At 43.7% G+C, this 27,438-nt stretch overlaps 3 protein-coding genes across 25 annotated transcripts in view; 1 reads left to right on the top strand and 2 right to left on the bottom strand.

Annotated features, from left to right (window-relative positions):
* Window positions 1-3,894: 3,894 nt before the first annotated feature.
* On the bottom strand, window positions 3,895-13,232 carry LOC126998591 (CWF19-like protein 1). Its single transcript, XM_050860468.1, has 12 exons — window positions 13,137-13,232; window positions 12,746-12,830; window positions 11,236-11,396; window positions 10,877-10,978; window positions 10,202-10,407; window positions 9,016-9,134; window positions 8,222-8,429; window positions 7,013-7,145; window positions 6,540-6,713; window positions 5,371-5,525; window positions 4,912-5,072; window positions 3,895-4,445 (listed from the first exon to the last, which is right to left on the bottom strand). The coding sequence occupies exons 2-12, from the start codon at window positions 12,766-12,768 to the stop codon at window positions 4,289-4,291; spliced, it is 1,599 nt and encodes a 532-aa protein (XP_050716425.1). The 5' UTR covers window positions 12,769-12,830; window positions 13,137-13,232; the 3' UTR covers window positions 3,895-4,288.
* A 366-nt stretch (window positions 13,233-13,598) lies between these two features.
* LOC126998594 (dynein axonemal assembly factor 3-like) lies at window positions 13,599-19,615 on the top strand. The gene is made up of 9 exons (XM_050860495.1): window positions 13,599-13,827; window positions 14,435-14,571; window positions 14,738-14,919; window positions 15,384-15,530; window positions 16,001-16,257; window positions 16,616-16,755; window positions 16,964-17,722; window positions 18,138-18,253; window positions 19,224-19,615. Exons 1-9 carry the CDS (start codon window positions 13,758-13,760, stop codon window positions 19,354-19,356), a joined length of 1,941 nt encoding a protein of 646 aa, XP_050716452.1. The 5' UTR covers window positions 13,599-13,757; the 3' UTR covers window positions 19,357-19,615.
* A 153-nt stretch (window positions 19,616-19,768) lies between these two features.
* The window catches only part of LOC126998592 (E3 ubiquitin-protein ligase lubel-like), an 81,834-nt gene continuing 74,164 nt past the window's right edge, over window positions 19,769-27,438 (bottom strand). For 22 of the 23 annotated variants that reach the window (XM_050860473.1, XM_050860481.1, XM_050860474.1 and 19 more), the window contains 9 exons: window positions 27,148-27,285; window positions 26,692-26,829; window positions 26,143-26,232; window positions 25,690-25,820; window positions 25,232-25,336; window positions 24,832-24,943; window positions 24,390-24,550; window positions 23,596-23,764; window positions 19,769-22,177 (listed from right to left, as the gene is read on the bottom strand). In XM_050860473.1, the coding sequence (XP_050716430.1) occupies window positions 22,139-22,177; window positions 23,596-23,764; window positions 24,390-24,550; window positions 24,832-24,943; window positions 25,232-25,336; window positions 25,690-25,820; window positions 26,143-26,232; window positions 26,692-26,829; window positions 27,148-27,285 (1,083 nt within the window). In that variant the 3' untranslated portion in view covers window positions 19,769-22,138. Of the gene's footprint in view, window positions 22,178-23,364; window positions 23,531-23,595; window positions 23,765-24,389; window positions 24,551-24,831; window positions 24,944-25,231; window positions 25,337-25,689; window positions 25,821-26,142; window positions 26,233-26,691; window positions 26,830-27,147; window positions 27,286-27,438 lie in introns of all 23 variants that reach the window. The other variant, XM_050860470.1, reaches the window with a different exon arrangement.

Genomic DNA, 27,438 nt, shown 5'->3' on the forward strand with positions numbered 1-27,438 from the left:
ACACCTGTAAATTCTGCCTCCAAAGATATTAACGAACGTGACCGGATTTGTACTTCTTGTCATAATATCCTCACTCGAACCCTCCACGTGCCCGCCCTCGTCAACCTCCTCCTCCTCGGATCATACAAGACTTGCAGCACGAGCGACAGTTCATGAGTTCCACATTGATCCGCGTCTTAACCTGCCTCGGCCAACCCAGCACCCAGCCCGCCCCCGATCAGCTGACTAGGACGGGGTGTGTCTAGGCGAAGGTTGTTGGCACCAGACACCCATCACTTGCCACCAGGGATGAGGGGGAGAAGGGGCTGGAAAGAGTGAGGAGAGGTGGTAACACAGAGCCGCAGCATCTCCAGGGAAAACATGTCACCTACCAGGCTTATCCTACTGGATGTCCACCTATGCTTTACAATGTGTTCAGTTGGTGTCACGCAGGCGGAAGGGTCCTCTCGCCTCACACCTCACCACGTCCCACTCAGAAATTAACTGAACTCGGCACCAGTTTCCTCGGGAGTATTCGGCTGGTAGATCCACTGCTAAAATCCTACCGCGACCGTGAAGCCGCTCCGGTCCGCCATTTGTGGGAGGGACGACTAAGCGGCTCGTGCTGTGGAAATGGTGCGCCTCCTCCCGTGCCCTGCCTCCGCTGCTACCCCGAGGCGGCCTGACGCGGCTCCAAAGTTTTTAGTCATTGTTGCGGGACGAGCCCCGGCATGTGGTTTTTATTGCATGAGCCAAACAAGCCGGCAATGGTGGGAGGGAGATAGGGGGAAGACCGTGTGTTAAGACTCGAGGCAGGAGAGGGGGCGAGCGGCGAGGGTTGAGTCAGGATGCGCAGAATCAATATGAGAGAGAACTCTGCTCCCTCGGCTTCGACCCCGTTATCTCCAACTTGTATATCACAGCCTCGATATTGCGGCTGTATGGACTCCTTGTGGGTGAGGTCACTACACGGCCGCATGGGGGTGTGGGTTGGAGGGGGAGCGGGGAGGGGAGGGGGACGAAGAGTGCCACCCAATCAGAAAGCCACACCACCCCGTAATGATGAAGGCAGTAATGATAAGCTCATCACAACTTGTTATAAAGACACGTACTGACCTTCCACAATGTCCTCAATAATCAGGTTGCAATGCGCCCGTCAGTGTCACCCAGTCGGCGAGCCACACATCCCAGTAATCATAAAGGCTGCAATAATAAGCTCATCACAATTTGTTATAAAAGAATTGACCTTCCATAATGTCCCCCAAAAGCAGGTCAGGTTGCAATGCGCCCGTCAATGTCATCACGCTGTTCAACGTTCCGTCACTCTCCTCTCAAAGTCAGACGCGTCAGCCCACACACCGTCGCTGGCTCACCAATTTTGGATTATACAAAGTTAATTAAAGTCTTGATTGATACTGTTATCTTCCATTAGTACTCAAGTCCCTCTACCCTTCCCCCCATGAGCACCACACAATCTCGCACGGAGCTCCCTTCTCACGCTCCTACCAGACCCTTGCCGCCGTCAGCCTCGCCTTGGCGGCCCTCGTAAGGATCAGCGCACAATGCTAACTTTCAATAACTATCACGCGCCTAACTGCAAGGATTGCATAGTTGTTCGAAGATATCCAGGAAAATACAAAACTGCTTCCTATAGACTGCCGATGGCGGATACGAAATTGTTTAAAAATCTTTTGAGAACTGTAGTCATCCCTTCTATATAACTACTATTTTACGAACTCAAACTTTCAAAAAATAAGGTAAAGTACAAGAGATCATAATGGCCTTATAATCTTTAAAAAAATAATAAATACATAAAGCAAGTAAAGAATACGTGTATATTCAGCACATAAAATGAGTTCAGATAATCCCTAAACACCCCTTTAATACTCCTGTCTCTAATACCACTCCCACTGCAATTCCCCAAAGGCAAGACGAATTGTGGTGTTATCCTTCAACCTGACACGACACCTGCAGGAATGAACAGCAACATTGACAACCTGCTGGGTCACTTCTGCTTGTTTTTCAAAATGTGGTCAGACACAGGTTATACTACTACATTTTTAAGGTGTGCAAGGCATGTGTTTATCCATAGCATGTTGGAAAAGAGCTAGAAAATACTTCAATTAATAAATTAATTTGTATTGTAGGAAATATTTCAGGTAAGACTGAGTAAATGTCGAAGTATAAAACTCGTTCTTTTACAAAGCAGCATGATATACTTAAGAGAAATAGGGAAATGAATAGGTGCCAACTAGGTGATGTCTCCCTTGGACATTGTATCAAACACAAGCGCTACCTCAAGCTTGCGAATGTTGCTGAAAATCCTGCAACGCGTGACGGGGAGCAATTTGGAGGCATCTGTAAAATCATTCATAATGCTTTAAAATTTAGATCATGGCAGGGTATGTCAGACTTTCATGCCAGCAGCATTGTATGTGCAAGGAAAACAAGATCTGGGCAAACTAAATGCATACAGAGCTCTGTTTGCATCATTCTTGGTTGCACCACCTTGGCAAGAAAGGAGCATGACAGAGCAGAGGTAGGACATCACCATAAATGCATGGATCAAGGAAATCAGTACACTGCATGTCTTCTGGTTTCATCACCCAGGATGACACATTTGTATAAAAAATCATCAAAAACTCTAAAACTAATAAAGAGATTGACAAGTAGTTGGAAGCTGTAGGACATCTCTACAATGGTATATTTTATCTCAAGGAAAGTGTTCCTTAAAAAGTTGGCTTGACTCCCCATATAACTGCTGGGGCAAGAGACAAGCATGCTGTAGCATCGTCATTAGGAACCCGACCTGTGAACGAGTGTATAACAGACATTAGTCTCAGAGGGAGTCTCGTCCACCCAGACCAAGCAAGTAGCCATTGCAGTAGCTGTCATCCGCCCATTCAGGAGGCAGCACACCAGAAACAACACTGCCTTTGTGAGACAATATGAGTGCCAGACAATCGATCCCAGGAGACCCCAAGGAACTGGCTATTTATTCACACATCATGATCATCATCATCTGTTTAATTTCAGATTTTTCCATAATCTCTTACGATGTTAGATGGTTGATGAAGACACTGTTGGTGTTCATCTTTGTGTATCAGGATTTTTTTGCCTTAGATGCACTTCCTGACCAGCAACCCCAGTTTTCAGCCGAGGACCTAAGTGGACTGCCTGCCATGGCTATCCAGCACCTGCCCGAGTTTGTATTCAGAGTCGTCCCTCTCCTAGGTGAATTGCCTACCATGGCTAACAAGCCCCACCCACCTGGGTTGGATTGGTGTGTCAGGGTGTGTCCACATGTCGGCAGGCCATGCACACAAAGCCTCTGGGGACTCTAACCTGTTCCAAGATCCTTCAGATATTTAGCCTGGGGTTGCTAGGTCCCAGTTACCAAGGGTGCCACAATGAGGCTCTGTGAAGGTCTTGACAATGTAGAGGCTGTGTACCAGTGGGAAGGACCCTGCCTTCTTTTCTCTGGAGATATCCGGCAGGTGCAGCTGAAAGCAAGAGATGGCAAGCAATCCCTTACCTCACTACAGCACTAGACACATTCCCTGTCCTGGTGTGCCACTCATACACATAAATGACACAAACTCCCTATCCTTAAGTCTCTCATGATTAATGAATTGATGAACCATTACTCACCCTATGACAATGCTGTATTCTTGCAAAGGTTGATACTGAGACACTTCCATGGTTTCTAAGATTCTTAATTATATACAGTAAAACTGAGCTACTGGAAGTGAGTGACCAGCATGTGTTAGGATATGACACCGTCCTGCATTACCAAATTGTTACCCGAGAAGCCTATGACTTGGGCGGCCACCCCACCGTGAGCTCATCACAATAGGCTTATTGTTAGTGTGACATCATCATTTGAGTAAGGTTCATGAGAGCATAGTTTAAAAATACAACTGGTTTGTTTATTTGTTAAAAATTACATTGCTTTCATGTAGATATCAAAAGGTTTTCTTGTTATTAATCAGAAACAAGTGAATGCATGATCAAGTGATCTTGTTATGCATAAGGACAGGGTGGGGAGTTAAAAATACCAAGAAATCGTTCTCACGAATGTTCAGAACAAAATTAGCCACAAGGGAATAAACTTAGATACTAAAGTTGTACCTCTTGTACTGTAGGAGTTATATCCTTTTAAATCGTCTCTCATATCCTGCATGGATTGCAGAAACATGAATTCTTAATTTTCATGTCTTGAAGGATAAATCATGGATGCCTTTGAAAGCATAGTTACAGAAAATATACTCTCTTACAATTGCACATGATGAAATGGTCAACTGACCAACTAATCATCATCATCGTCTTCAAGGGTAAAATCATAGGGACGGAAATCTTCTCTGATCCTATCACGAAGCCTCGTTTCCTCTTCTTTGGAGCTTTTACACTCCCGCCAGTCAATGCGCTCAGTTACATTGAGAATGGGTGGACTTGCGAGTACCTCCCTGAAATTATAGATCATTGAAGGTTTAATATTTGATAATATATCTTAAACTTATCTATGGGCAGATCTTAAATATGATAGATATTTAGTTAGACTACTAAATGGTTTCTTTCAGGTGCACAGTGTGCTAGTTTTTTGGTTTATTTTCTGTCAATGCTCATGTAACAGCTGTGACCTGTTACTTTGATGGTCCTTTCTGCCATTTGATCACATTTAAATAACCTACAACAAATGGTTGATGTGAATTTACCCACCCCATCACTTGGTAGCTGAACTGTTTTGCACAACTAGCTTTAGGAATTGCACTTTGCATAGCTGTGTACCAGTGCCCCTGTGTGGCCTGCCTCCAGTGCAGATGATAATGATCATACATTTCTTAAACTAACTACTATTATACTGAGGGATAAAAGTTATATTTGATCAACATTATTTCATAATCCTCACTATTTTTATAATAAAAAACTCACCTTCCAAACTGAAGAGGAAAATTTTTCTTGACTCTGTGGTAAAGTTTTTCTCCCGTGGGCAACTCGGCGTAGAAGTACGGTGTCCCAGGAGGAGCAATTTGAGATATATCCGAAAGTTTTGGAATTTCATCCAGCTCAATGGTATTACTCTCTGCCATGTCCTGAAAGAATTGCTCAGTGGTTAACTAATAATTTTACAAGGCAATAATATATGACTCCATAGCAACCAAGATTTTTTTGTTGCAAAAAGTGAAGGTAATGGAAAGGTTGGGAGCATACATTATAACTGCATGATGGGTCGTTATTCATCTTTGGGGAACTACTTCAAATAGTGAAGCCCTTAAAATAAAGGAGCTTAAACAACTCATCCACTTTAGATTTCAGGATTAATATGACTGCAGAACATGTGAGCATCCTGGCGGGTGTATACCAAGTTAAAGAGACGTAGCATCAACATACTGTGAACATCTCCATGAGGTGCAGCGCAGCCTCGGCAGGAACTGGCACCACCTGGACCTGGAGGTGCTGGGAGCGGTAGTTCCTCTCGAAGAAGACGGTTCTCTTCTCCTTCTTCTTGAACATTGCCTTCAGGGCGACCTTGTATTTCTCTATTTCTGTGAAGGGTAAAACAGAATAAACACACTGACATGAAAACCTTTTAAGTTAAAATTTCTGTCATTTAAACCTCAGGCTCTTACTCACACTGCATTAAATAGAACACACACTAGTTTAATTATTATTTATAAATGCTCAGATGAACTGATAATTATTCAATGCTAAACAACTATTATGAGATTATAATTTTATCAAGTCTTTCATAAACAAGCCAACTACACATGATTATTGATTTATAACTGTAAGGTACAAAGTTGTAAAAGTTCCATAAGACATTGGATTGGAATAATTTGTAGCTCATAGCAAGCCCAGTCATAACCTAACAATCTCTGCATAAAACACTTTATGCTCATTAAGTATATAAAATCGAACCCGAGTCATAACTAGAGGTTCAGAGGGAGTGAATGTCCTTTGTACCAGTTTCTTTAGTATAAAGAACCACAGGGAAACATGGTCTTTCAGATACTACAAATTTAGGGCATTACATGTATTTGTGTGTAACTGTACATGTGCATGTACATGTGTTTTTCGAGTCACTCTTCAACAAGGTGAAGAATTTGAACTTGAATGTCCCTTTCGGTTGTCCTTGGCAAGTACTCAAAGTCTGGACGGACCATCTCCCAACTCACTGGTTCCCTCAGGAAGCACTAATGGTCTGCTCTAAAAGCACAGCTAGTTGCTTTCATAAGGCTGTCCAAATAGTCCTTGTTTCATTTTGTTTTTATCATTAATATTCCAGTTTTTATCAGATATTTCCCAAACTCTAATGGGTTCTTCCATGATTGATGCTACACCTTTCCACTAAGCCTCCTGAAGAAATAATGAACAGCTTTTTGCATAATCCTGCTGGCGTACATATAAACCAATAGACAAACTGCATCAGAAACTTTACCCGTTTGCTGCTGGCTGAAGTAATGAGAGCACAACAATGGAGGACAAGAGATGCTTCTGCCTATAACTACATATATATAAAAAAATGATATAGCACTTAAATTTTACTAGCCTGTACTAACCTTGCCTGCAGTCATCATCGAGGTCTGGTGTGCTTTGGAAATGTGTGATGGGCAGAATCAACAGGTGTTCAGACACAAGGCCACCCTTTGCTAGTGCTAGGTAGGCATGGTTGCCCACACTCACCACTAGATGCTTCTCCACTTCAGGACTGGCTAAGCAGAACCAACAAGGTCCTGAAAGACAAGCCAAAATTCTCATTTGAAAGTCCAAAACCTCAAAATGAAGTTAAACCTTCATTCAAGGTTTAAATATCTTGTATGGGGATGTGACTCTCTCTAGCCTACAAAATTATATTAGAAACCCACTACTGAGACTTTAATCTTTAAGCAATATTTTGGAATACTAATTCATCAGTTGTAGCTTTTAAACTCTTTGGTTTTAATTATCATCAGTTTTTATTTAAGGAAAATAATTCTAGCAACATGCACCCCCTTTTTTTAGTATGTCATGAGCCCATGTATATACGACTTACCAGTTGGTTTTGGAGGCAAACGTTTCCTCTCTCCTCCGTCTCCTCCTCCCTTTCTCTTCTGTCCTCTGTCATCGCCTGTCTTGGCATTCATATCATAGAAGAACTGAGTTCCTCCACCACTTTTTCCACTACCCTGAAAAGTATGAAATGCATGAATGTCATATCAATGGAAAATTAAATATATTAGTGATTATAACACCTTTATTATTCTATTTTGTTTTACAAGAGGTTTTGAGATCACTATTAGAAGCTGTCATCTTTTGGATAACAAGACAATGAAGAAAAAGTGCGATCCTCTGAAATTTCCAGCCGAGTTCCATTACTGCAGAAAAATAGACTTTAAAAGCCTCTGTCACAACCCTTACTAAATGGCTGAAGGTAAGGTTGGGGGCATAAACAAATATTCACCTGGCCAGCGTGCTCATCTGTCTCATTAACCCTTAACCTTTTCCTTGCGCGTGGTGTGGACGCGACTATCCCCTCGGGCACAGTCAGGCAGCCCAATGGGGTGTCTCTTTCAACCTCTGTATCTCAAAAACTATTCATCACAGCTAAAAACCAAAAACAGCACTGGAAAGAGGAGGTCCAGATCTATGGGAGTCGGTTATGTATGCCTCTCTTGCGAACGTGCATGCACGTTCAGGGAGTGTTGAATGTTAACACTTATGTCGGTGCGTGCGTGATGATCAGCCATATCGAGGGAGCTGCGGACATCTCTCCTTGAGATTCTGGCAAGGGAGTATTGCCAACTGCAACATTTACAACTATTTGGTCAAAGAATCAGTCAAGTGATAGGTGAAGCTATGCAAAAATGCCGCTATATTGGGCAAGAACATCCACAAGTTACTCGTCCGTAGATTTGCCGTGCTGGGCTGATATGATTTTCCACCAAATTTAGTGAAGAACCCACTCAATTGGCAATCCTGTGTTGTGAGAAATAGTGTTGGAACACTCTCATACGTGGGAGATTTGAGTGTGGCTGGAGCTCGCAGTGAGCGTTTAGCACCATCGGCAAATACGCCTAACACTCGCTGCGAGCGTTTAGCAATGAAAGGGTTAAATCTGCCGAGCTATTACTCATAGGCTGCACCTGTCTATCATGGCCCTATCAGGTCATTCCAGCATGCACCCTTGTTCACTACATCACAGTGTCTGGAAGTCATTATTGGCGAGCTTTGCAAATCTGCACATAAAAGTAAAGCACTGTACCTGTTTTGGTGGGCGGGCAACATTAGAGTCTGTGTATGGGCACTCCGTGGCATCAGAAGGTTGTCTGACAAGTTCTGTTGGCTCACAGGCTTTCATTGGGGTGATGTTGAAAGCATACAGCCATTTCTGCTTCCCAGGGTTCCCCAACTTGGCCAAGCCTATGAAGCGGGTCACAGGTCGTGCTCCCTCATGAAGCACTTTATGATTCCTAGAAATAATAAAAATTACTATATACATATGCCTATATTGTCATCAGCCTATAAAATTTCACTGCAAAATAAAGGCCTCTCCCAAGCATTTCCATTTCTTTCCATCCTGTATCTCTAGTTTCCAATTCAAAGTAAACATTCCATAAACTTCTTAATTCCACTACAAAATCACCCCTATGTAGGTACCCTGCTGTGTCTGGATCATCAATTATTTCTTCTTCATCAGCCAGGAAGCAATTAGAAGGAAGAAGGTCCTTTAGAAGTTACACATACAGTGGAACATTATAGCCTAGCTTTCATGCAACAGTACTTTCATCCAGTGTTGGGTGCATGTCTGGGATAGTAAATGTACTGTCAATCGGTGAGGTGCTGGTGGTGAATCTGTGATTACAGAAATTAAACCGACTGTTTCTACTTTCCATCCCCACTGCTCAGGTGATAATAAATTCACTGGCCAAGGTAATCTTAAACAGATTCATGTTAAATCAACATTCCACTGTAGGCGATTAGTGATAGAGTACCTAATCTGCTCAGTTTAGCTCATGAAAACCTTTTTAAAGGTAATCTTTCAACCCAGAAACCTACCTGTATGGCAAGCGCTCATAGTAAGCTCCTACAGTGCCGGCAAAATGATAACGTGGACGAACTTTGAAAGCTAATCTTGAAATCATTGATGAACCTGAAGATTCTGGGTCACAACCGTCCTGAAAAGAAATAGTAAATCATATATATCATATAAAGTTACACAAATAGAATAAAAAAGAAAAGTAATATATACCCCATATATTTCTGCTTAATAGTTAGTCAAGCTAGGCTAGGAAAGGAGCTTGGCTGTATGGCTTGAAGAACCAAAGAATATCAAGGGTGGCTAGAAAGAGGAGTCATTCGTAGTGTATCTACAGTAGATGTTTATATCTTGTTATGAGAGCTGTAAAGATAAGAAAGAATGTGAGTTTTTTCTTGATTAATGTAAGTTCATCTATGCAACACACCCTTCATATTCAAATCTTTATCCTTCTGCACAGGTATTAACAACACTATATACTTCTGCTGAGTGAGTCCATAAAGCTGTTAAACTTCCTGATGTGCCCTACTGTTGTTTTGCACTACACTAACAAAGTACTGTATGCAAAATTTTCCAAGATCTAAATGTTCTCACCACACATTGTACCGTTTCATCCAGTATGCCTCCAATCACCTGTACTTTGGGTTGAGTCCAGGAAACCTAAGGCCCTAAAGGGTTCGCCTCCTCATACACTGCCTCGGCAACATTAGGACCTCCAGTGACTCGCCAAGGTTTACTGCATTATTACCAAAAAACAAGGTCGGCGACCCTGGTGTTGTCAAGAGATGTTCCACAATGACTTTGGTTCACAACTCTGCCTAATACCCAAGGACACAGCCCTACTTTTCTCATATTTGAAAAGGAAAGAGGCTGGATATGCTCCCCTCACATTTCACAGCATCTCAGTTCTAGGTGTGCTTCAGTCTCACTCGCATAATACTCATCAACTCGAGTGACCTCAACAACAAATGGCTGCAGGTGGCTGGAGATGCCTTTAGCTACCTCTCCAAACAAGGTGACCCTGCAAGGCTTCATCTCCATGTAATTATTGACCTCCTAAACATAACTCTTTTAAAATTGTAAAAAAATATTAACTTTTGCATTAGTACTAGATAGTGTCAACTTATTTTTTCTTATCTATACAATACTAATTAATTTACCATGCACAAAGAATACTGAAGCAGTCTGGAAGTCAAGAAAACTTACAGGCTTTTTGGCATAGTTGCAGACTGCAGATGGCCACTGTGATGTGATAAGGATGTCTATGGCTGGCTTGTTGGTTGCTTGGGTCTCCAAGGAAGAGATGGCATCGAAAGTGAAGGTTGAGGCATCCTTTACAGAACCAGCCGCCTCCATTCCACTCAAGTACATCATCTTAAGGCCGGTGCTACTTGGGTATATACCACTTGGACCTGTGGGACATAAAATCATAAAAATACAGAAAAGATAACAGTTAGTTCCTGCTAGCCTTTCCTATTTCTCTAATTAAAACAAAGCACAGGTGTGTGCATGCATGGTCTTTGATTTAATATATATATGTAGTGCTGACTTGCCTGATGGGCGAGCCTCTCACAACTCCTTCTGCCAGGGGGGTACCTCTTTGGCCGACTGGTTAAGGAGTGGCTCTCCCGTCGCGCTGGTTGCGGGTTCGATCCCCGGCGCCGGCAAAACCTTTCCTTATCTGGATTAATTTCTCGTGTGTTTCGTTACATGCGGTGGTCACGTTGGAGCATAGTAAAGAGCAAATTCTGGCATTTCACTTATACTTTAAATATATTAACTCAATCATTCTTCCAAGGAGATAAGTTACTTAATCAATGCAACACGAACAGTTCATATACTTAAGTTTTATTAGAAAATTGAATTAAGCAAAATTCTTACCCAAATATATGACATTCTCACACAGCTCACAGCCCTTCAAATCTGGATAATTAGAGGCTAGATCTGCACTGGAAGGTCCAAGGATGTAGGTAGGCACTGGAACTAAGAATTTATAGTGATTAGAATTGCATGAAAGGTGTTCCAGTTATTATACAATGAGTAAGGAGTCCCTGCATGCATGTATGTGTGTACTTATACTCCAACCAATTGCAGCTATCTATCCAGCATTGAGAAATAGATAGATAGAGAAAAAACAGCATATTTTAAAATTATGAGTGTTCATTTTGACTAAAAAGTAATTCTTTATGGTTTAATTTATGTCACACATTTTAAGAAATAAAAATATGGTTAAAAATTACCTTTTGAATCTCCTCTCTTGTATGGAAGCCACTGTGAGTTGTCCTGACCAAAAAAGTTGCCCACGCACAGGAGCATTGAAAAGGGTCCACTCTTCTTGTTCACACTGCTCACCCGTTTGAAAAGCTGGTCAAAATTTCCTTCAACATCTCCACTCACAAGTCTGAAAAAATGGGACAAATCAGTTTACGGAAAAAAAAAATTACATAACACTGGTGATTGACCTGTGGAGAGCAACAACTTGGGTTGTGCAGAGTTCAAACGTCTGACAAAGGTTCCTGCCACGAGAGGCATAAACTATCCCTAGCAACATGGGAACCTTCATCTCATTATCCCACTTTTTTCCCTATCCTCAGATGGCCACTGTATGGCAGTATGGGAAGAGAAATGAGACCTCATATCCTGATCCTTTTACTCCTGCAGTTATGGTGTGACTAAGCAAAAAAATTGTTTTATACATGACAAGAATATAGTTATACTTTTATACATAAAAAACATATTGCTCTTCTACTCATGTACAGCTATATGTTGTATTTATCGAATGCAAAAATTTCGCTCAGAGGTCCATTGTGTCCAAGTTCTCATCACAACGAGCCCTCTGCCTATACACGTCTGACATTCTTATGTCCCTCGTGAGACAAAAACACTCCTTGATCTTGGGCGTTCTCCAGTGAAGAAGGAATAGTTTTATGTATGAAGGTAGTATATAACCAATAGTAAATCAACCAGGCTGATAGGGAGGATAAAGAGCTGGGTAGGCTGCCCAGGCCTGGACTAAAACTCGGGCTCATGGCTTTGTAGCTGGGCGTGCAAACAACTAACTACACACTGGAGCCACTTGGATATAATCAGTAAACAGTAAATAGCATAAAAAGGTCTGGGGAGTGAGAACGGCAGAGCCCAGCCTTATGGATTACAAATAATTCTAATAGTGACCTTAAAACGGGCTCTTTAATAATATTTCAGTATTTATCTAGTTGTACACCCATCACATTGTGGAGTTTGACACTTCTGCATGGACTATTCATCTTTCTTTATAATTAGCAGATTAACTGAAAACACAAGAAACCTTACCGTACCAGAAATACAGTTTGCGAGATGGGTGAAATTATACATTTAAAAATATTTCTTGTCACTAAGGCCGAGATTTATTTTTGTGATCTCCCTATGAGAGGCTCCACTTCCTCCCTTTATTTCATTCATCAAAGTTTGTTTAGTTTGTGGCCAGAGTACCATCATGCCCTGACAGAGGCCCCACCCATTAGCACAGAAAATCAGGAACAGTAAATTTTGCCCACACAAGAAAATCAACCTTACCCCAACTCTATCAAAACCTAACTCGGTAACTCAAGGCATAATGCACAAAGGTAAATACTGGTGAAATGGCCCTCTGCAATAGCTAGTAAACTTTCTAATGCAAACAGTGCTTAAAACTCGTCTAAAATAGTGTACTGCAAGAAAACTTAATCTGTAATAGTGTATTGCAAGCCGAGGTACAGGTTAAATACTCACATTTTCTCAACTTTGCCAGACATCTCGGCGTTACATATACTTCAAGTTCTTTCTTCTCCAGATGGTAAAGCTTGGAGCACTATAGCTGAAGGTGGTTAATTACTTCTGGTTAACAGCTACAGACGAGTTTAGTAGGAAGGAAAAGGTAGGAAGGAAAAGGAATTTGGAAGGGCTATGCCACTGAACCGGAGAGCGTTGTCCCTTCACCAACTCATCTATTATTACACTGGCAGGTCTAGATTCTAATAAGTTACAAAAGCTCCCTCAGAATGGCTCCAGTCTTCTGATAAACGGGAAAATAAACCCAAACTGCTCAAGACTGGACTAACTTCAAAGGGTCATATCTCTGCACCGGGTTAATTCACCACTTCACTCGCCAAGCTTCTATTACTTCGACATGTCTAGTTTCCATTAAGTAGCAAAGGTTCGTTCAGAATGGTTCTAGTTTTCTGCTACACGGGAAAAATAAACACTGCTTCAAATTCCGCGGACGGCGCCATGCTTTAGTAAGGGATACAAATACGCCTTTGCAACGGGCCCTTATTTACCGGTTTCTGAGCCATAACTGTTGCCAAAAACCACCAATAATTAACCATTTTAACTATAACTATATATGAAGGCAGTTATTGGGGTCGAGGAGGTAGTTTTTGGGTCGGAAATCAGCAAACATATACGGCTGAGTACGACAATCTGGCAACGTTGGGACTCCGTATACTGGTGAAATAGCATGACATTTGAGCTCCACTTGATTTATTACTTATTTCCACAATTGCAAAAAATATAAGAAACAAACAGGAGGGACGGCGTATATATTTCCCATCCTCTTAGGTAATACAGACGCGGTCACCATGGCAACGGCTTGTATACGCCTCGACTTGACACACTTTCGAATGCATCAATTTTTCATACCGTCCTTAGTGTGGCAAGTGTGCAGGAGTGGGGCTCAATCTCGGGGCACTAAGGTCAGGGAGTGTGATATAACGTGAGTGTGGGCGGGTCAGGTCAGGCGGTCATGCTGGGTCACGGGATGTTCAACTGGTGGGGGTTCTCGCCGCCCGTGGACCTCCTCAGCTGCTTAAAAGGTCAGTTTAGTTTACTTTCTACTCTTAATAGCATAAAAGACTTTGGTAACTTAATCACTCTCGCACGTGCACGGCTTTGAGTAGGGGGTAGGGGGTGGTAGCCAAGTTCCTCTTCGTGAGAAAAAAAAAATTGACGGAATGCGGAAATCTAACCCACTTAATTACTTACAATACTTATACCTACTTTTGTGATTCTGTGTAGTACATTCCATACTTAACTTAACCTCCTGGCATTGCACTAGAACATACAAAGGCGGCCAGCAGTTCGACAGACCAACACAGAGTCATTGTAAGCGCCCAAAGCAAACTATAGTATTCGCCACAGTGATCAGTGACTTCTACTCAATACCAGAGAGATTTCCCGTGTGGCTTCCTAAAATTTCCTCCTTTCTATATCAACGCCAAACGCTATACAAGGAATTTTCGTAGTATTTTGGGTTTGGTTGGGGAGCTTACAAATTTGCTGTACTGGAATGTAAAACTGCCACTGGGCCATTGATACGTCAGCTGACTTATAGATTTTAGACTCGTATCTGGAGCCCACCTTTACCTATTAGCTGTATAAACAATATGGGTGTGATATCATTAGTCTGCCTATTACCCTCAGAAGGCAGTACGTCTGGTGGTGATGGTGGTGATGGTGGTGAGGCCGGGGAGGTGGTGCAGGTGGCCGTGGTGGGAGCTGGTGACCCCCGCCACCTGCTGTTGTCACTGGCCAGGAAGAACACTGGCAGGCGGCTGAGGGTGAGTGTGTACTTTATAACAGTGAAATATGCTGAGTATGGTTATTTAACTATCCCTAAGCACCTACTCTCCCTTTTATATTAATGTTCTATTCGATTTTGCCACGTCCCCTCCCTCACACACACAAGGGGGCAGGATCCCGTATCGAATATCTTACTCCTGGCAGGTGTTCATACTGGAGGCCCACGTGGAGGTGTACGCCCGGCTGCTGCTGCTATTGGGGTCGAGTCTCCAGATGGGACTGGGCTTGAGGGAGAGAGCTACGCTGCTCCTCGACCTGTGGGCCAACCTCTACCTCAGACCCCCCTCAAGGGCTTATCTTGAACTCATGGGGCGGCGTATGTCAATGTGAGACGTTGATGTAGAAGTAGTAAGAGTAGTGGTAGTGGTAGTTGTGGTAGTAGCAATAGTATTAGTTGCTGTTGTTCTTGCTGGTATTGTTGTTCAACTCAAAATCGGTAGCCACTAACACAGACAAGTATAATTTTTCATTTCATTGTTTTAAATTCTGGTCTCTGGAACAGCCTGCATTTCTCTGTATTTCCTCGTTCCTACGACATGAGCACTTTCATTAGCATAGTATCAAGACCCCCTCCGAAACAAGATAAAAAAAGTCTTGTTTTTCGGTGTCTTTCTCAATATGTTTGCTTATTGCGGCAGGGAGTTGCATGCATTTTTTTTTATACATATAATTTAACTTCGACCATAGCCTGCCTCATAATCATAAAAATCAATCATAATAGTTCTGCAATCATGGCCTAGTTTTTCCTACTGCCTCACGCTTCCTCAACCCCCCACCCCCTCCCCTCCAGGGCCATGACGGACGAGGCCCTGTACCCGTCCCTCCTCGGCCTGGTCTCCGCTAGTCGCCTCAAGTATCGCGAGAGGGACGCAATGGACTCGATCTTTCGCACTTGGTACACGCTCATGGCGGACCAATACAACCCCTCGCTCTCCTGGTGAGTCTCCTCGTGCTCTTGATGTTTTCTTTTTTCATATTACAGCGATTGAGAGATTGCCATTAACACAAATGACTGCAAAACAGGTTGAATATTTGTGCCACGTGAGATATGACGTTATATATTATTGCCTTTTAGTTTTTTTGGTAGGGTTTGGTTAATTTTCCTCACGGTGTTGCGTTATTGTAAACTTGGTCGGCTTTGGTGACTATGAAGTGGGCTCGGGTAACTTCATTTGGCAGGGTTAGATTACTCTTATGTGGCTAGGTTTGGCTATTATACTTGCTGGGGTTTGGATGTTTTATTTAGTGAGGTCACGTCACGATAGTTAGTGGGGCCACGTTAACGTTTTTTGTGGGTCAGATTACTTAATTTGGTAGTAATAGATTGTTGCGGAAAATCGAATACACCCCAAATCGCAATAATTACAAATTACACAATGAATTCCTCTGCCTGGCGTGGCGGCGCAGGGAGGTGAGGCTGCGGCAGCTGCTGGGGACGCGCTACGACCACCGGAGGGCCGAGGCGGACTGGGCGTGGCACATGCGACTTGCCTTCCGCATCCAGAAGCTGCAGACTTCCGAAGGGACGGATAAAGAAGGAGACGAAAACACCTTCCTGAGCGCCTGCTGGGGCCAGGAGTTTCTGTCGTGGCGGGAGGACGGCCGTGCCTTGGCCCTGGGTGCTGAGGCCTCGCCGACGCTGGCCAACACATCACTGGCCTCAGGTACTAACTCCCACCCCCCTTTTTTTTAATTTCTCCTCCTCCTCCTCCTCCTCCTCCTCTTTCTCCTCCTCTTTCTCCTCCTCCTCCTCCTTTTCCTCCTTCTCCTCCTCCTCCTCCTAACACTGAAACATTATCATTACGCTACGCTCCTTCATTTCTCATCAGCCTTCTATTACACCCATTTTTTAAGCTATTACGTGTGTCCTCGAAACCTGCAATTTATAGTGGCGGTGTCAGATTACAGGGTGCCATAGTAGTTATGTTTCCCTTGACGCTACAACACGCCATTTCCTATCAACGCTCTAAAATAACTATTCGCTTTCATCTACTACGATCTCTGTCCTGGAATCCTTTGCAGTGGCGGTGGTGGTGGAGGGGTCCAAGCGGCACCGGAGGGTCGGGTACTGGGGGGACGTGCTCACGGGCCCCTTCCCCGCCCTGGCCCTCGCCTCTGCCGACCCGCGGGCTGCCAAGACACAAAACGGCTACAGCGTTCATGTGAGACACTGCACAATTGCACCTTGTATTACGGCTATGACACCTATTTTTATGTTTCCTTAGACGGCAATTGATTAAGGTCTTGTTAACTGAAATATGTAGCTTTTCTTTTACAGTTATCATTTTTTTTCGTCATTTTGGGCACATGATACAAACTTATACAGAAATAGCTCCGTAATACATGAATTAATTATCTTTTATCTCACAGAGGGGAAGCGAAGTAGCTCTCTGGAACATGGAGAGCGTTTTGGATGAGCTGTGGAACAAATACCTAGAGGAGGAAGAAGAGGGGGATACAGTACGTGAAAATGGAGCCACGGGACATGCACAAGGGACGATGGATGACAGGCCCGGACCGGAGGAAAACGTTAGCGCGGAAGAACTTTGCGGCGATGTTGAGAAGCTACACATCCAGAAAAGTACCGAAGAGCTAACTGATGGTGAAGAAGAATGCAACATTTCACCTAAAGAAAAGGACGTGGAGCAGGGTAGTACCAGTGCTGATGACTTGGAGACAAAACTACTCGATGGGTGTGAGGAAACAGAACATAGAATAAACGAAGAGACCAAAAGGAATGGAACTTCAGGACTAGAATACGGCAGAAAGTTTACATGCAGCGGAAGGCCAACACACCCTCAGTTCACCCACTCATCCACGGCCTCAATGGACAACTACACCACTGAAAATGAGGTCAAGGAAGCACTAGGTCAGATTGCCGGCAGTGACAGCCCATCACACACTCGGCTCACTCACCTACCCTCCGCCTCCGTGGATAACAGGACCACCGAACAACCCGATAAGGAAATCAACGATAACACCCCCGCCAAAGAAGCACCAACCCATCACGTGAGGAAGAAGAGCAGCGTGGAGGGATGCCGGGCGTACGTGGACTACCTAAGGCTGGAGGGCGTGGAGGTGATTCTCTTGTCTCCGTCTCGCCTCAACGACACGTCTTTACTCTTCGAAGTAAGTAACCTCTCCACTGACTTTTTTTTATGGTACAGGAAGCAGCCAAGGGTTAAAAGTACAAACAAAATATCCCCCAAAAGAACGGTTCCCCAAAAAGTGGGGTATTTAATCCTCCTTTTATCAGGGTTTGTCGAAATATTAGGTCTTGGCTTGATATGTTATTCGTTTGCTATTTCACAACTGAGTGATTGATAAATATAGATGTTTCATGCCATTAACCAGTCATTCATTGTGGACTTCACCATGAACTTCTGTAAATCTTTCGTGCTCTACTACTCACTCTCCTTAATCAGCTCCACAAAGCTGTATTGAACTTCATGAAAGGGGGAGAAACCAGTTAATAAAGAAAATCTGCGTTACATTACACTGTTCACGCTAAACAAACCAACATCATAAAATTTCTTTGAACAAGGTTGACGGGGAGCTGGACCTGATTTACCTGTCGGCAGCCATGGCGCACCTGTTGTCCCCATCCTTCTTCGAGAAGCACCGCGGCGCCCACACCCAGCTCATCCTCGAGACCGTTCAGTACGTAATGATTTGCATCTTATTATGACCTTATTATGATTTTTAATGATATATCCATGCGATTTAAAAAAAAATAACCCGGTAGCTGCGGGGGTAATGTTTCTTTGGCCCCTCTGAGCGAGAAAAATGAGAAAAAATCATCACTCACTCAAACCATTTTATAATACATATCAACGCATTTGTGATCAGATTATGCATTATCTATTTTTTGGGGTTATATCATGGCAGAAATTTGGCCCGTCGCTGGTACACGGTAAAGCCACAAATTTGGCTCGTCGCCGTTACCAGGTTAATCATGATGCCTTTAATATTGTGTGGTTAGAGAAAATATAAAACTTAACTTATTCCCATCTTTACATACAGAGAGATGTGTGTCATTTGAAAGCAACAGATTATACAAAAACGATTCCTGTTTAATTTTTTGGCTAAACCTAAAATTCAGAAGTAGTACAGGCTTTTAGTTATTGTCAAGCAAAGTTATGAGTCTGACATTCAGCGTCATAGCAGTTTGTCATATAATCAGTTAAAAAGTAATTGATAAGAAAGATACTTATTTTATATCTGGTCAGAGAAGATTTAAAGAACAATTGTATCCTTCTAGTTACTGTTATAGCCAAAGATCTTATAATATTTTTTTATGGCAAGAAATAGTCATGATTCCCGGGTGGAGTGGAGACATGTGCGGGGTCTTCTTACACCCTTGCCTCTGTTACGTAGCTGTCCTTAGGTATAACTGGTATAAATCAGGTGCTGTGGCCTGTATTCTGGGAGGTGACCTTCTCCTGTACCCATTCCGTCATGTGGTGCCTTAACGTGGATAGGGCTGCCTCTAAGGGGATGGACTTCACTCGTTCAGGGTACCTAAGAGTGTCTCTGAGCCTAAACATGACTTTTTGTGAGGGTGCAGTTAACCTATACCTGTATATCTCTAAGTAAACTGAAGGAAATGACTCGACTATGACTGTTTCAGGATGTTCCCACAGCTGACAGACGACCAGGTGAAGCAGTACCAGACCCGCATGACCACCGCGGCGGCCGAGGCGGGGTGGCAGCGGCAGGAGGCCCCGCCGCGCCCTCTGTGCCACCTGCGTTACTCGAGGTGAAGGAAAGGTGTTGGCCATCGCCGAGGAGTGCTTACCTATAACCACCACGCCATCATCACCTCTAACCATGACACTTCCTGCTTCTATAGATGACTAGTTCACGCATGGCAGTAGCTCTGGATGAATTCTACTTATGTGGCTGTAACTGCAGACAAACAAACACAAACAAGCAAACAACAGCCATTGATAGAAGGAGGAAAACACGAACAAGAGCAAAACCATGAAGCAAAACAACAAAAAGAATTCGAGAGACAGGCTGCTCATCTGGGTGAAATATAGCACAGCAATCCATCAAACAAACAGGGAACAGCCATAAAAATAAGTACGAAAACAAGAAGAAAATTGAACACCGAAAGACAAATCGAAATAGCATAAAAAACATGCAAACAAAAAGGAGTCAAGAAGGAGATGGCAAGAATTTCTTTTTTATTACTCCACAAGTCTGAATATAAATAAATGACCAGGAAATCACAGATGGAAACCTATGGAAGCAGCAGGAAAGCGGAGCGGGTGGCTGACTGCCGCGGTGGAGACAGGCCTTGGGGTTGCCTGCTGCTGCTGGCGCTTCTCACCCGAGACGCGGAAACATAACATACTGGAATTCTCGAGGCAAATTTAAGGAGAGAAAACTCAGGAGAGAGCAGCAGTTAGCATGGAATAAAAATTATTATGCTTCGATGGAGTGATTTTATAAAAAATAATCATGAGAACAAAAAGCAGCAATTGATATGAAGTCGAATTGATGCTTGGATGGACACGAGAGGTAAAGAATCATAAGATCAAGTTGCCAACCTCCGTCCTGACACGCGCCTCGGTGGACCCTCTCGCCGCCGCCACCACCACCAGGCCCCGGGGGAGCACGGCAGCCCTGACGTGGCCGAGACGATTAATTTCATGGCATCAAATTATTGCCGAGTGTTCCAGTCTGACTGGCAAGATTCACTCAGCTTTGTTGAATATTTCAACAATTGTAAACTGAAAATCTGAAACGCGTGCCCGTCGTATGATGGCTACGACTGCGAAGATTATAGTTACAGTCTCTTGCACTCCCGGCCATGGTTATGGTGGTGGCGGAGAGGCGGCGGCGGACTGGGACATTCGGTGAGGCTGTGGCCAGTGCCGGTTCTAGGGAGTCGTTTGAGGGCGCTGAGAGGGACTGTGTTTTGTGGCTCCCAGTGTGCCCCCTCCTGTACTAACACACCATAGGTCGCTCCGTGACACAGTAAAAGTGTTGTTTAACGCTAATGAAGAAAATTCACAGGTGGAGAACCCATTGTCAAATAAATTCATTGTTATAAGTGCAATAGAATTTTTGGGGACCCTGCACTGGTAGCAGTCTTCCTGGATTGAGGGAACTGCATGTACCTAGAACCAGCTCTGGCCGTGACGCAACAGATGATATGCTGACATGTTATAGTTGGGTCAGTTTGGCAAATCCGTTGATGCGAAAAGATAGATTGACGGTATACTCGGCAATGGCAGCATGTGAGCGATAAAAAGGGTAGAGTAAGCTCGAGGCGCTGCGAGAAGCTGTGTAGTGCGAATGAAAGAACCCTAAATCTGCTGTGATGAATTTCAATGATGTCTAATGAAGAATTTATTTTCAACTTGTATTATATGATATGACACACCAGTGGGTAGAGAAAGTGGGGGTACGCGTGTCAGGTCAGCACCGTTAGAATTCATTACGGAAAACAAAACAGTCAGTTGTGTTTCAAAAGGAATAATATTCATCCGTATGAGTTTGAGTAGTGTGTCTGAACCTCTCAGCCGCCACGACAGCAGGGTGAAAGAATGGCACAAGAAGGGTGATAAAGATCCCGAGATCTGTTTTGGGTCCCCCTCCGCTGTGGGCCTGTCGAACATTTTGATATAGTTCCCCCATCCCTCTCTTAGCTACGCCACAGGGCTCGTGAAGTGAGGCAGGCCCGTGGCAGGCCCGTGGCAGGCCAATAGGTTCCTAGGATATGTAAGGACTGCTAGAGCGCAAAATGGATGGATCACTTGAAAAGATTCCAAGGCGATGCTGAGAGACACAGTACAAAATAAACGCGATGTATATATTGGCATAATTATTGTCTTTCTAAAAGGTATGCAAAAGAAAAGAAAAAATATATATATCGTGAAACCTACAATGTCTCGCGACTCTAGAGAGGAGTTTTACCTTTGCTTTCCTTATACGTCTCTACGTAAGCCTGACTCGATATCACAGCCAGAATAATGACACCCTAAAAAAACTTGGCCTCAAAAATACTTGGGCATTATGATACACATCAATACATTACTCTGCACAAAACTGGCAAATCTTTACACCTGCATCTGTTAATCAACGATGTCAACATGTATTGTCCTTTACACCTTAACAAAACTCTGCTGCATTGCTTAATATATACAAGCAGCGCCTACATAGCGATCACGACACCGCCTCCTCCCTTTGTTGTTCACTAAAATATTTTCATAACCCCTTAAAGACTAACTTAATTCAACCCTTTTAACCACGGCAAACGTAAGCAGTGATGAGACAGTACAGAGCCACGGGAGCGATGGAGGCCTCTTGCTCGCCTTTCACCGGATTATCTCACGGTATTTCCTCCCTCACTGATGCGTGGCTTGGATTCGCTGCTGGTCGGGGTGTGGGAGGCTCTGAGGCTGTTTGAGGCTCTAGCTCCATGGGGGAATACCTGGGAGTCGCTAAGGATTGCCGTCAACAGAACACATCACAGACGGACGTTCAGGCCTTTGCTGCTTCACTTCCCTTTGTCTCGCCGCAGCCACGTCAGCCTCAGTCCAAGGTCTCCAGCGGCAGGTGTTCCTTGATCAGCTGTTGAAACATGACCTCATAAATAAAAAAAGTAGTAACACAATTAACTATTTATGTTTTAATTTGCTATATATTTGCTTGACTGACTTGGCAGATGCTCCTTAATAAGCTGTCAAAATACAACATCAGTGCATTGTAGTAACATGCTTAATTAATTAACTATGTTTTTGTTTCATTAATTCCTATTTTCAACAAATACATTAGTAATCTGACCGCTGCTATTAACATCAACTTTCAGAATGTAGCTTCTGCATGTTTGGCTAACTCTTCTTTATTTACTATGTTGCTACTTTTGCTACAAGCCAATAAGACAGGTGACTAACATGTAATTAATATGAATAAGAATTTTTTTTAATACATTGACATTACCGGCAACATAACTCACCTTGTGCTGTTAGGACGTTATTACTAATTCATTGTGCTTCATAACATGAAATCTGTGAGGAACACAGTCTGGAGCCTATTCTAGGCCACCACTGATTCATCTTGAGGATAAACTAAACAATGACAGTAATGAAGCTTTGAGACACAATGTATGGACGTAGGTGTTAAGAAAACAGCGATTATCCAGAACCACAGTGTTCGTAACTGGTTCTGGCTAGTGTGTGGTTTAGATTTGAACATAGCTACACATATGCCTAAAAGTTATGCAGCAGCGCCATCCCGTGCAGGACTTGATATTTTCCTTCTGTTTTAGGTAAGGTTAAGGGGAGGCTTCCTTAGTACAAGAAGATGGTAAGACTGTGTCAAGAGAAACGAACACTAATTTAATTAATAATAAAAGGGTCGGGGAGGGTTGAAATAAGACGACGAGGATTTTTGGTGGGGCATATGCCTTCGAAGCCCCACCTTGGCGCTGCCACTGATCCCATGTGAAGTGAGGGTTAGTCGGGACAGAACAATGCTAACTTAACATCTTCCAACGGAGGAAAATAATAACAACCCTCACCAAAGTACTGACACGTGAGAAATCGCCGATGGCTGTGCCTTCTTGATTAGCTCAAACAATGAACGTCTTAAAGAAACTCAGATCTTAATTAAGCTAAAGATTTCATGCACAATTACACTACTGTATAGAAGCAATAGGGGTTTCACAACTACTTAAAAATAATGTGTTGTTAGTAGAAGCGTGTTAGCGGTGTGAGCGGCGGGCGGCGGGCGTGGAGGGAGGAGGGCCGAGTAGACACCTTGATCAGCTTTTCCCTGTACAGTTTCTCCGACTCCCACCGCCTGATAGGGACGGTCTTCCCGTTCCTCCTGAGGCAGACCCGCAAGTCCGCCTCGTCAAAGATGCTGACAGGGTCAAGCTTGTGCGCATTAATCTTCTCCACCAAGTACTCCGTGTAGTGTAACCTGGGTGAGACAACGGAAAGGGTTGCCAGAACACAGCAAGATTAAGAAACCCGGCGGAGTGTTACCTTGATCATTCTCCGTCTAAAGAACTCGTCGGGCTCTCGCAGTCTCCGTTTGGGCATCGTCAGGTTTTCTCGACGCAACACATATCTCAGATCGTCTTCATCCATAATGGGCAGCGGGTCTATTTTATAGTTATAACACAACTGACCCAAATAGTCAAGGTAGTGGCTTCTGTAAAGAAGGAACTTCGTCTTAGCGTGAAGGCAGCAGTTCTCGGCCCTTAGTGAATAGAGCAATTCAGAAAAAAAATACGAACGGGAAGATATTCCTTCTTTACAAAAAATGTCACTAAGGAACATGCATGCAGGACTTCAGAGGACACTGGCTTCGTCTAAAGGAGGAAGGACAAACAGAGACCTTCAGAAACATGACGCGAAACACAAGGCTCAAGATTGATATTTTGATCGGACACCAGAAGCACCGAGGAGAGAGAGAGTAGGACACAGGACATATCGATTGAATGCAATGTCGCGCCATGTTTTCTGACGGTCTTGGTTTCGTAATTCTAAAACAAGAATCTACATGTTCACTGCAGTCTTCTCTGTAACAGAAAGAGCATGCCTTTATCACATCATGGACAAAAGCTTGAAAGTTGTTGAGGTAAAAAATGAAAGCATGAAATACCAGACCAATGTTGTTCTTTCTGTATATAAGCCCTTGTACTCTTCACTCCTGTATCTTTCCCTTCAAGATGGAAATATAAATATGTAAAAAGGAAAAAAAGAAAACAACTCTCCCATCAATGAACTACGCAATATATGTGAACAGAGGAGAAACTGTAGCGTGGTTACTTTACCTGCAGAGTCCAGCGTATCCTGCAGGAACAATGCGCCCACAGATGTCGTCCTTCAGGCCGTCAGGAAGCTCTTTCTGCTCCTGCACCTGGCACGAGGGACGCCCGCCCTTTAGCTCTTGATGGCCGCCGGGGGGGTCGGTATCGTAGCTCACGCCGGCCTCCTGAGGGACAGAAGGATTGTTTCGACATAAGATACACTACAACTTAGGTGCAAAATTAGCCATAACTTATGTACAAGATTAGAAACAAGTTAAATACAAGTTCGGCTACAAATTAAGTGAACGATAAGCGAAGTAAAAAGAATAAGCTATACTAATTAATGTCCAAAAGTAGCCTCGAATGAAGTACAAGATAAACTACAACTTGAGTGCTAAAGACAAAAGCCAGGCAATGAAGAAGGCGACAGGGCAGCGGGAGTTGCGAGGAGGAGATGGTGAGGTACCTTGAGTAAGTTCTGGAGTTGGTGCGGCTCCTTGTCCCTGAGGTAGAAGAGGCAGTTCCTGGGGTGGTGCGCGTGCAGACCCAGACGCTCGCAGTAGGGCCCCACCGGACACCTGAAGCACCGAGGAGAAAGTAGAAGGACACAGGAAGACTTACAAGGATACACAATGATAGAGAAAATACAAGAGGCCACTAGACTAAACAAGGCAGGTTCTCACTACTTATAAAGTGAATATATAAAACTCCCTTGAAAATATGACTAAAAATGCTCAGATAATAGACAGATATAAGAGCAACATATGTAAAAAAGAAACACGTTGCATACGATACCAAAGTACCACTGAAGAGAAAAAATAAGAAAACAACAAACATCGTCCAGTATAAGTGGCAGAGGTGCTTACTTGGCTCCCTGGCGGAATGGTTGGCCGCACCCTGAGCAGAACTCGTATTTACACTGGGTGCAGGTGAAGTGCATGCAGCCGCCCTTGGCCAGGGAGTAGGTGAACCTGCGGGGGCACGGACGTCAGGGAGGAGCTAGGGAAGTGTCTGGCTATCTGTTTATCTGTCTGTCTATCTATATTCACTTCTTTATGTGCACTCCAAATTACAATCACTGATGGTCTCATGACATAAATTACGTAACTCAAAGTATTATCCATCTTCTGTAGGCACAAAAACACTATTCAAGAGGCTACTGAAGGAAGAAAAAGGGGAGAGAAGGAAAAGAAGAGAAAGAAGAAACCGAAGAAGCAAAAGATAAAGAAAAGAAGCAGGAGAAGAAAAAGAAGCTGGAGAAGAAAAAGAAAAGAAGAAAGAGAAAGAAGAAGGAAGGAAGTAGTGATGCGAGCCAGCCACTCACTTGCAGCAGGGGCAGGTGATGCCACACTCGGCCAGGTGTTTGGCCACGCCCTGGATCGACACCTCCAAGTCGTTGTCGGCCTTCCAGCGTGCGAAGGCCTCACACGAGATGCCCTCATGGGTCGACTCCCACTGGGGCCGCGAAGAAAGACGTTAGTAAAAGAAAACAAATAATGATAAAGATGATAGTAATGATAATAAAAACACTACTTCCCTGTTTCTCTTGTTTGTTCTACGTTCATAGGAGGAAGAATTTACTGGTATTATTTATGTTTTGTGTTTAGCCCTGGTCTGCGTCCTCTTGCCGTAACAAAGAGGTACTAATAAGATAACTACAACAACATTAACTCCTCCTCCTTCCTCTCCTGCTGATGCTACAGCAACTACAACAACAACAAGAGCAACAACAGCAACTTCTACGAGACCCAAGCGCCGCCGGGGTGTATGTACTCACGGACGCACGGCAGGAGGCGCAGGTCACGTCCTTGCAGTCCGGGCAGATCAGCTTCCTGGCCCGCGGGTTTGCGATGAAGCCTGACGAGCACTGCCGAGGAGAGCCATGGAAAGGTAGGGAGTGTTATGTTTGACTGGTCGGATCTTCGTATAGTGAAAATATATAAAAAGAAAACAGAGAAAGAGAAAATACAAACATAACCACTGAATAAGAAAAAGAAGGTTAGGGTAAATCAGTATAAACAGTGAGATGAGGATGACCAGAGAGATAACAAAATAGGAGATAAAAAATGACTAAGAAAGGGAGAGCGTCAGAGGAGGAAGAGACGAGACAAGGATGGAGAGAGAGGCACAGAAAGAGGCAAGGATGAAAAAAGAGAGAATGTGAGACGAAGAGAAGAACAAACACAAAGGAAAAAAAATATCAGTGGGCTATCACCGTTTAAAAAATACAAATGGCCAGAGAGGAATCATTGTAAGGAAGAGACATAACTGCTTTATCATACCATATAAAGGGCATGGGGGTCGAGGGGAGGGGGAGTGGACTGACCTTGTTGCACCACCGGAAGTTGGGGTCCTTCATGAGCGTCCAGTCCCTGAGCTTTCTCTGGTAAAGGTCATGCGTCTCCGAGTCGAGGATGTTCTTGAGGAGGATGTCCATGTTGTTGAGGTACTCGTTGGCGATCTCCTGAAGAACGAAGGAAGAGTACTGTACGTCAGTCTCCCTCAGAAAGAAGCAAAATAATAAATAACGTTTTCAATTGTTCTTCAGGCACTAGTTGGTAAGAGGTTGAGCAAAGAAAGCTAATAAGTACATCTTCCACAAATATATGAACAAAAATATCATCAGTCTGGCTTTGAATGCATGTAAATAATCAGCCTTTAGTGTCTGTTCAAGTACTCGTTGGCCATACCTGTTTGCAAATGAAAAAGTACACACAAATACGAGGAGACAATTTGTTAGTTGGAAAAAAAACACGAGCTAAGCCGAGGCGAGACTTTTTACCTCGTTGGCGTCCAGGTCCGGCTCGTTGCAGAAGGGGCAGCGCACCTCCCGGATGTTCTTGGTCTTGATCTGGAAGGTGAAGTAGGTACTGGCGCACTCGGAGCAGCAGCGGTGCGTACATTGCAGCATCGACACCATCTGCGGCGAGGAAAAGGTCAGGACTGAAGCTTTTCTGCGATTTTTACCTCGAGGACACATTAGAACAGTATCGACAAGTTATTTTTTGCTGACAATTTATTCTACTGATGCTGCCACGGCCACTGACATTTTGCTTTTGCTTTTAAAAACGAA

This window comes from Eriocheir sinensis, chromosome 14 (assembly GCF_024679095.1).
Source record: "Eriocheir sinensis breed Jianghai 21 chromosome 14, ASM2467909v1, whole genome shotgun sequence".
Classification (NCBI taxonomy): domain Eukaryota; kingdom Metazoa; phylum Arthropoda; class Malacostraca; order Decapoda; family Varunidae; genus Eriocheir; species Eriocheir sinensis.